The 10,734-nt window shown below is 35.4% G+C and overlaps 1 protein-coding gene across 1 annotated transcript in view; it reads right to left on the reverse strand.

Annotated features, from left to right (window-relative positions):
* Nucleotides 1-10,734, reverse strand: part of LOC106478788 (guanine nucleotide-binding protein G(o) subunit alpha) — a 104,567-nt gene that overhangs the window by 34,917 nt on the left and 58,916 nt on the right. Inside the window, exon 4 of the mRNA XM_022382440.1 lies at nucleotides 7,391-7,551. Within this exon, the coding sequence (XP_022238148.1) occupies nucleotides 7,391-7,551 (161 nt within the window). The remainder of the gene's footprint in view (nucleotides 1-7,390; nucleotides 7,552-10,734) is intronic.

The following is a 10,734-nucleotide window of genomic DNA, read 5'->3' on the forward strand; positions in this document are numbered from 1 at the left end:
GCTGTCAATTTTGATTTCATTTCTTTAAGTCGCATACTAAATCCTTTTTTGGCTGCACCTTTTTTTCATACCGAAGGTGTTTTTCATTAGATATCATGACTTTTTGTCAATACAAACCAACAAACCACAGCAAATAAGAAAGTGACACCCGATAGTAACCAACGTCAGTTTTAGAATCGCAACCCTACTATTCGGAATAGACATTGACTTCACCGAACCAACCAGATTATATAAAATATATGGTGGTAGTTTTCCTCTCTAAAACAGTGTTAATAGCTTCTATTATAGGAATTTAGATAAAAAAAATATCTTGTCTTCACCCCCATACAATAGGTACAGCCGTGTCAATCATCATAATTTATGCTAATTGCTTAAGCTAATATCACGTGACGCTAAACGCTCTTTAATTAGGGTAATATCATAAAATTTAGTGAATTAGTGCTGAAAAGTTGGCAATGAATAATCAATAATAGCTGTCCACCCGTATGATTCTTTTGAAAAGTTGAGCTAGAAACTACTAATCTAGTTTCCTTGGCCTAACCAATAACTATGTACTTGTACGTCCTTTCACCTTATAGTTTTGCTAAATCAGCAGTCTTTAATTCGAATGACAAAAAACTAAGAACGGTCAACTTTTACTTTTAGGTGAAGTTGTAGTAAAAATATTAGACCGATAGCTCACGTGACTGTTAATGTTAGCCTTTTTAGCAGTGGGTGTGTTATACTGTGACAATTAATACCACTATTCATGGGAAAAGAGTAATCCAAGAGTTGGCGGTGGGTGGTGTTTACTAGCTGCCTTTCCTTTATCTAGTTTATCACTTTAAAATTAAAGACGGCTAGCGCAGATAGCTTTTCGTGAAAATCAACACAGAAAAACTCATTTCCTTCCATGACATCCAGCCCCCCAGTAGCACAGCGGTATGTCTGCGGACTTACAACGCTAGAATCCGAGTTTCGATACCCGTGGTGGGCAGAGCACAGATAGCCCATTGTGTAGCTTTGTGCTTAATTACAAATAAACAATCCATGACATCCATAATTCAGACATTTTTTCTACGGAAAAGGTCAAAGTTATGCCAGGAGTTGTAATGCATTACTAGAATTACTTTATTATATGTACATCATGTCATATACAAATACTAGCATTAATTGGAACAAAATATGTTAAGGCTAAACAGATTATATTTAATATATAATAATAAATTTCTTACCATCAAAATTATGACAAATTTCACAAGTCTTTGATAGGAAGATCGGTAACACTACCTCAATGCTATGTATATCCCACGTTTCGTTTTTTATTCTAAATTTTAAATATAGACTTATATTAAACGGCGCACGCCAAATTTTAGAAGGCGGCAGCACCTGTCACCCCCCCCACCCCCCACACACATGAAAATTTAAAAGAAACGTTAAATAAAGTAGCTGTTTTATACTTTACTGTCTATGTTAGACATTCGCAACAAGCTCCCAACCCTCACCCCAATGAAATATCAAATAGCATGGCCGTTTTAGACATAGCATTTTAATAAAATGAAACAAAAACCCTATGGAATATAATAGTTTTACTTTACTTTAATTGTTTTTTATTCTAATCCGGTATGAGAAAGGATTTAAGAAAACACTAAGAAAATTATATTATATATTCAATGGAATCCATCTTTTGCAGTCAATACTTGTTTTTTTAATTGGGGGCAACTTATTCTGTGGTGGACGTATGATTTAGTTTCAATATATTTATTTATCTTGATTTACAAAAAAAGTAGCTGAATATATAATATTTTATGTTCTACATATATTTCACAGACTTTTTTTCCTATCTATTCGCAAACTCCTAGGTAAATTGTTAATAAACCCCAAACACACACACACACAATGTTTTAAACATTAATTGTAGTAAAAATTTCATCATGGTATTGTTGTTTCCTTTCAAAATATTTTTTAAAGAATAACTGTTTGGAAATGAAGGCTGCATATTTTGATATTTTTTAGTTTTAGTTTTAGCCGCACCATAGCGGCTCATAGAATGGCTCTGAGTTTGTTTGTGTTTTCAAGTATAACCTTTTATCTCATAACTTCATCTCTTGGCCGATTTGAGATATAATTACAGCATGACTATTGATGATTCCCTCTTGTTTAAGAGAATAAGCTATGATAAACAGTTTCAAATATTCAACATAAGGTTTCTGGCCGAATTTAAACACAACTATATTCATTATTGTCATCTGCCTCTGTAACTAAACAATTCCAACCGATATTCGGTATTGTTTCAACCTAGTAGCCTATACAAAGTACCAATCTAAACCAACGTAGATAGAAAGGTAGACGTATACAATTGGGTCACTAAATCTGGGGAACCCATTTTTTTAAAAAAAGAGACTAATTGGAAGTTTGTATACACGATTTTTATGTGACCTTGTACTTAATCAGACAGGAGAGTCGTATTTGATGGACTGCATTTCATATTGTGTAGTTAGTCTATTACATAAAGGAAATAACGAAGCAGAAAAAAAAAGATAATGTGTGTGGTGCGCGCGCGTAATTTTATATTTTATTTCTTACATAGGATGGTAGACAAGACTGGAATAAATGTAGTTTAATTCGGTGACTTGATATGTTATTGCCGATTTTGTTCTCTTAGTTCAAAGCTACACAATGAGCTATCTGCAGTCTGTCCACAGCGAAGAATCGAACCACGGATTTCAGTGTTATAAGTCCGTAAACTTACCGCTGACTCAACAGGGGACCACTGAGATTGAGTGGCTCAAAAAGTTACAACATAAAAAATAACAACGAAATAACGGAGGTTCTTTATAATATTTACTTCATTTGCATAAATCTTTTACTTACGCTGTAATTAGTATTGTAACTTGTATATACATTGTGCCATAAAATGGGTCAGGCAGCTTGGTCTTTCTGCAACAATAACGTATATTACATCTCGACAAAAAAAAAATATTGATGTCCATAAACATCCCAATGCTGAATAAAGAAAACTTGAGCTCTGCCAAGAGAAACTCTTCAATATTTCATCAGTATCGTAAAATCTATACTCCCGGGCAATCCAAGAGAGTTTCGTTGTCATGGTAACCATCTCAACATGATTCTGGGCGTGGCATCAAAAGCTCAGTTCGCGATTCTGTCAAAGTGACGTCTGCGCCCCAAGTTGAGTCACGTGATCTCAGAGTTGTGAAGATCCTAAAGGAAGTAACTCGATGTACGCACGTTAGATAGGTGCTTAGATAGCGGAAACGACCTAGTTTTAGAAAAAAAGATACTTCTTTTTTAGCGAGTTCTCCACGAAAAATGATCTTTAACTGCAATATTATGCATGTAGTAAAAGAAGTAAAATCTCCAAGAAACCAGGATAAAGCTGACGTTTATTGGTTAAACTGAGTTGTCCGTCCAATCATAAAGTTGTTTTTGTTTCTTAAAAATTACACTTGTTTTTTCTTTTGTTTTTTTTCAGCAACATATTAAACTTTCTTTCTAAGAACTTTTTACAATACCGAAATAAATATATACTACAAATAGCACATGACAGTTAGAATGTGCAAATAGTTTTTCAAATTCTTATAGTAAATCCTGAGTAACGATAGAAAATTTCCCTAAATTTATAATAAAAAATCAACGTTAAGAGACTCATTTGATGTTTTCCACATGTCTACTCTACCATCCTTAAACGGTAAAGTGGGAGTCATTAAAATGCATCACACGCTTTCAATGAGTTTGCGCTCAAAGCATTCCTTCATTTCTTTTTTTGTAGTTAAGTTGAATTGAATTGTTGAAAGGATTTTGTTTGTTTGTAGTTAAACACAAAGTTACACAAACGGCTATCTGTGCTCTGCCCACCACGAGTATCGAAACACCGTTTCTAGCGTTGTAAGTCCGCATAATACATACCTCTGTGCCCCTGAGGGGGCCGCAGAAAGAGGACCAAAACATTTGGAAGCAGATTCCTCTAAGTACCACCAAGGTCTTTGTATGCCCGTTATATTTAGTTTTGGTACACTCAATGTAGCCATCTCCGAGCAATCCCTAAACACATCGCTGGCATTTTGGAACTCTGGTAATACGAATTAAATAAAAAAAGGTAAAACGTAACCCCATTAATTGTTGCTGTGATTACCTGTTTATTTTACATAGAAAATTAGTGATTTCCCCCAGTTTGTTGTCAGTTCTTTACTCTGAATTTTGTAAGAGGCAAAAATATTAAATTATTCGATATGATGCAATGTAACTTGATGTAGCTCACTAGCACCTAACAACGCGATTCATCATTAGCCATCAGTTAATTCATCACTTAATGTCAGTACTTCCATCGGATCACATATCTCCCTCCCTGAAACTATCCGAGAGACATCCTAAATATGTCGTGTTCCACTACCGTATAGTCAGCATAACAACCTTCATATTCTTTCTTTGCTTTCTCGATCCTTGCTAGTTAAATTTCCTGTTGAACTACAGTGTAGAATGATAGTGAGCTACGATTACTCTTGGCATTAAATATTAAAGGTTCTTTCTAAAGAGCTACGTAGTTCTTTGCTAATTGATGCCTGGTTGAATGAAGCTTATTGGTGAAGTGTAATAATATTTTCTACATCCGCTGTGTTTATTGGTAGTGATTAATAATAAAATTTATTTGGAATTTTTTGGACGCAGGAGAGGAACAATAAATTTATTTATTGTTAAAAATTATTTAAATCTATTTCATTCATTCAATCAAGAGAAAAAAAACTATAGCGTACAGCCTGTATTAGGATTAACATATTAATTTTCTTACACAATGTCTGAAACAAATTAACGAGTCTGTAATTAAAGAACTCGCTGACATTGCTTCAAAAAGGACGCTCGTTAATAACCTATACAATACCTATTAATAATCTATATGCTGAAAAATGTTAATTCCTTAAAATTAAAGAAAAAATTATTTTAAAGCTATTTTTAACTTATGCTATGTACAATCAACTCATTTTACGCTTGACTATTTCTACGATATAAGTAGCGTATATCAGCCAATCTAAATAAAACACGTGGAATTGGAATTACAGACAGCATCAACCAATTACAATTTTTAATTACATTGCAGAGCTGCAAATGAAAACAAAACGCTTGAAATAACGTCAATTCACGACATAATTTCTTTAAGTAAAAAAGTAAATATTTATGTTACGTTACATTAGTGATAAGTTTACGATTCACCAGAGAACAGAGCTACACATTTCTGTCGCTACTGTATTAATCAGCAGGATCGGTAAGATGTATAGAAAAGAAGTTTATTTATAGAAATACGATCAACAATTTGACTAGAATACGTGTACGCTTTTCTTGGAAACTGTTCAAAAAGTGACATAAAGTCCAAAATTTTTTAAAGTATTAATTTCAACGCTTTCGGTAGTTAAAAAACAAAACAAAAAAAAGCCTCAATTTTTAGGATGATTGCCTCCCGGTAACTCAACGGTAAGCTTAAAGTCTTGTACTACTAAAATTTGGGTTTAATCCCTGAACTTACGCCCAGCCCTATTTTGGTTTGTATATTAATGCAAATATTATTGAAAAGTATTGATTTTAAAAAAACGATTAAACTATTTAAATATTAATAATCTTATAATTATAAATAACGTACTTGCTTGATGAAAGGAAGAAACACAATATATACACAGCGTGGTCACAAGTAAATAGACATCACCTTTTCAGAAAAAAATTAAATTTTTCAGTCATATTCACATGAATTGATATATATTTATAATTTAATTAATATCTAGTAGATCTTCCTTTTGCTTCGTGGAGTTCGTTGATCCTTTGGGGCATCGTGAGAATCATCTCGTCAGTTTTAGATTGTGGGATTTTCGTTTACTCTTGCTTCAAAACTTGGAGTAGATTGCTCTTCGAAGTTGGTTTTTTTTGGTTGTTTCTTGACTTGTCGCAAATTTTATGTTGCCAACGCACTCCACTAAGCTCGATCTTCCACCAACCCAAACAGCTCCCCAAACCATCCCGCTGAAACCACCATGCTTCACAGTTGGCTGCAATCTGTTGAGCCAAAACTCTTGGCATTCTCCAGACCCATATCCTTCCACTGTCCGAACATTGAGCGAATCTTGGTTTGTCTGAGAACAATACGGTCTTCCAAAAGTCCAGAGGCTTGGTCATCATATCACTTGTCCACTTCTTTCGTCTGACTATGTTGGCAGGTCTTAATAAGGGCTTCCGTCTAGCTGCTCTGCAACGATAAACCAATCTGTGGAGAATCCTTTGAACAGATTTCAGGCTCATCCCACCAACTTTGGCCACTTCTGCAGTCGTTAATCTGGGATCCATTTCGACAGCCCTTTTTGTCCTCTTCGATGGACCAGGATGACCCAGACGCTACTCAGTTGTTTCCTTGCCGTGTTTCCTGAACTGCACGATGATTCTGTTGACTGTCGAAGGCGGGATTCCCAAATTCTGCGAAATTTGCCGCTGACTTATTCCACCATCTGCTTGACCTTCCTCTAACAAAAATCTGACAATTCGAGAGAACCTTGAGTTCTAGGCATGTTGTAGCACACGATAATTAGTGTGCGGACCATTTTCATTTATATAGTGGTCTGTGAACACAAATTAGTTAGCATAAATCAGTTAAATGACAAAAAAATTAGGTGTCTATTTACTTGTGACCACTCAGTGTATGTACGAGTGGGTCCAACAGAGCCCGGGTAATTAAGTAAAAGTTTGTTTTGAATTTCGCGCAAAGCTATACGAGGGCTAGCCGTCCCTAATTTAGCAGTGTAATACTAGAGGGAAGGTAGCTAGTCATCACCACCCACCGCCAAGTCTTGGGCTACTCTTTTACCAACGAATAGTGGGATTGACCGTTACATTATAACGCCCCCACGGCTGATAGGGCGAGCATGTTTGGTGTGACGGGGATTCGAACCCGCGACCCGCAGATTGCGAGTCGAGCTCCCTAACCACCTGGCCATGCCGGGACATTAAGCAAACGGAATGGAGCTACTGACGAAAGTGTGGCTTAATTTTTTTCACAATAAAAGTATCTTCATCTTTATATTCATTCATTTAGTATTTTTTAGTTAAATTTTCTACTTATCATTTCTAGAGATTACTACATTTATCTCAGTCAATCATTATTTCGTAGACTTGAATTCGACTCACTATCTTGAGGAAATTACGAATTCAGCTCACTCACTCAACTTTTTTTTTAGCTTCAATTTCTAGTATTTTTTTTATTGCTGAGTTTAGCACTTTTTAAATTTCTTCTCCCTCTTACTTTGTAGATTATTGAATGTGGTCCACAAACTGTTTCTTGGTTTTTTATGAACTTCCCGTTTAGATATTACTGTATTTAGCAAATATTCACGATATATTATTTGTCACATCTACTCACTATTTGGCGCTATCATTTAGCTGGTATTCATTTGAACGAGAGAAGCATTCTTGCACTCCTGTGTCTGTCCATAACCTCTTCATAGCGCTAAGCAGCTCGTCAGAAAATGGTTCTGTATCTTCCATACGGGCAACTACGTCGAAAACTAATTTTGCATCAGCCTGAAATAGTAGAAAACCAGACCAATTTTTATCGAAACCAAACAATTATTTATGTACATTTTAATTTTTAAACGATTAAGGAGACGAAAACCTCAGAAACTATCACGCAAACATTTTACGTTAAACTAATACCTTTCAACTCCACTTAAACAGGATTAAATGCATCCAAGCAAAGGCTTGTGAAAGCTGTTACTTTTTTAACCCAGTAATTAAATTATCAGTACTAAAAGAAAACGTTTATTTCCCACGTGAAACTCATGGTTGAGTTGTTCGAAATTTATGCTTGCCTAGCGAATGAATTGCACCATCTATCAAAGAACGTGTGCTAGCGTGAAAACTATCGTACAATTGCATACAGGGAAACAAAGACTCTTTTACAAAATATATGTACTGCTTTTAAGGCATCAACGTTATATCAGAGTAATGAACTCGTCTATTGACTATCAACAAGTCTACTTAAAACGAGTTCAAAACTGTGAGTCGTGGCGCACATATGCAGTTGTGGTCTTAAGCTGGAAATCGTAATTAAATTTCCTGTTTCTTTTGAAGTTATGAACATTTTGATACTTGTGTTGAGAAAACTCCAAATACGGATATATTAAGAGGTCTTGTATCAAAGGGAAATAGTTGTAATAAAATATTTCCCTAGGATATATCAATGTATAATCGGTTTCTTGTCGTTTTAAATACTTCTGGTTTGTTAATAAAAAAAAAGAAGAAAAGAATAGGCAACTAAAAGCTATATCTATGTTGGAAAATATTTAATACAGAAACTTTGGTCAGATGTGTATTAGCAAAATACACACAACGATTGTCTTTCGTATTTTTCATTATCATTCGCTCCCGCCCCCCAGTGGCACAGCGGTATGTGTGCGGACTTACAACGCTAAAAACCGGGTTTCGATACTCGTGGTGGGCAGAGCACAGATAGCCCATTGTGTAGCTTTGTGCTTGATTCCAAACAAACAAACAAAATCATTCGCCCCCCCTCCCCCAAGAAGCTCAGCGGTAGGTTTTCGAGAGAAAAAACAACAAAACATGAAATACATTCGAAAGAAAACATCACTGTTTTTTTATTCTTATATGCAAGACCAGATTAACAGACTTACAACTAACATCAGATTACGGGAAGATGAGGATGTATTTGATTGTTTTTGTTTGTTTGTTTTTTGAATTTCGCGCAAAGCTACACGAGGGCTATCTGCGCTAGCCGTCCCTAATTTAGCAGTGTAAGACTAGAGGGAAGGCAGCTAGTGATCACCACCCACCGCCAACTCTTGGGCTACTCTTTTACTAACGAATAGTGGGATTGACCGTCACATTATAACACCCCCACGGCTGAAAGGGCGAGCATGCTTGGTGTGACGGGGATTCGAACCCGCGACCCTCAGATTGCGAGTCGAGCGCCCTAACCAACTGGCCATGCCGAGCCGATGTATTTGAACGGACAATTATCTCATTTCACAGTTTTCCATAAATACGCTTATAGCTTAATACAGAAGTAAAAAAAAAAGTGTTCTAATGATTAGTCACTTCTGAGAATCCTGGGAATCATTCGCTTTCGGGTATTTCAATCACACTAGCTACCACACAAAAGAAGTATCATTTTTGACAGGAAAGTCGCCAACTAGAGGCGTTTTTCCCCTTCTTCTCTTTTTTTGTAAGAAAATCAATTTTAGAAGCCATATTTCCTTGTCGATACATTTATGATAGGTAGAACATGTAACTTTTCCTGTTTTATTATTATTATTTGTCTGCAAAGAATAAGGTAAAATTTAGATACATTTGTTCGTACTCCTATTCTACAGATATTAAGTTAATTGTATAGGAAAGAAGGAAGGACAAAGCGCCACCAAGTAGTCAAAAGATTAAACAACAAATACGTGGACAGTAATTAAATGAGAACACCAACAACAAACTTTTATTTCACACTGAATGAACAGCCCTTAATTCAACTAAGCTGTTTTAACACACTTTCATTCTAACTTCACATGGTTCTTATATATATAGAGAGAGAGATCAGTAAACAGTTCTAATACTAAAAATTACATCAATTGTATATAGGCGATCAAATTTAGCACAATATAACAATGATGGGGGTTAGTATAGAAACCGAGATGTCTATTATGAGATTCTGACCTAAAAAGAAAATAGAAAATTTTGTCCATTGCCGGTCTTTGTCATTATTTATTGACTCATAAAGGAAAATATGTATGGTCATAGCATCCAGCCCCCCAGTAGCACAGCGGTATGTCTGCGGACTTACAACGCTAGAATCCGGGTTTCGATACCCGTGGTGGGCAGAGCACAGATAGCCCATTGTGTAGCTTTGTGCTTAACTTAAAAACAAACAAACAAAAAAACAATAGCATCCAAAAGTGTAGGTGATATTCCATCTGTCAGACATGATCGAAATGCAAATGTCAAACTAGGTAGCCGCTACGGAAGATCAAATTACAGGTTAGAAGGTGAGTACTCAACTCCTACTGCCTACAATAATATTACTGTTTATGCAGGAAAAGTTCAGAAAGGTTTCACTGAAGACAAACATAAAACACTATTTTTACAGCTTATCAAGTTGTTGTCTTCTTATAATGTAAAGCTACACAATGTGCTATCTGTACTCCAGGGGGGGGAATCGATCCTCGGACTTTAGCTTGTAAGTCCGTAAACTGACCGCTGACACGGGGAACACTTATGAAGTGGCGAATTACATTTGGTTACAAAAAATTAGGTATATCTTGTGTTCAAATATCTGCATTAATGTAAAATATCCTGTTTTAATGATGTGGGAATCTATCATCAAAGAGAAATTTAGTAATAACAAATACATGCTGGACTTACGATACGATCATCTAAGACTTATGTATAAAAGGTTACATCATACAATTATGTCTCAGCTAGTTGTACCTGGCTGTAGTTGGATCAGATTCCATCCATACTTGACGTAGTTGGAATCACTTAAAGTATTTCAAGTTAGTCAACTGTAATGTAACCCAAAGGAACGGAGCTGTATAAATAGTTTAAAATAGTTCCTAGTGAACTGAATAGCAACAATTAAGTGTAGCTTGATTAAATTTCATGTTAGAATTAGACTTAGTTACTTAAACTTAAACTTTATCTTGGATTAAAGTATTTTGTAATTAAACACAACTAGTGGCATTTAAGTATAGTTGGATTAAA

This window comes from Limulus polyphemus, unplaced genomic scaffold, assembly GCF_000517525.1.
Source record: "Limulus polyphemus unplaced genomic scaffold, Limulus_polyphemus-2.1.2 Scaffold249, whole genome shotgun sequence".
In the NCBI taxonomy this organism is placed as follows: Eukaryota; Metazoa; Arthropoda; class Merostomata; order Xiphosura; family Limulidae; genus Limulus; species Limulus polyphemus.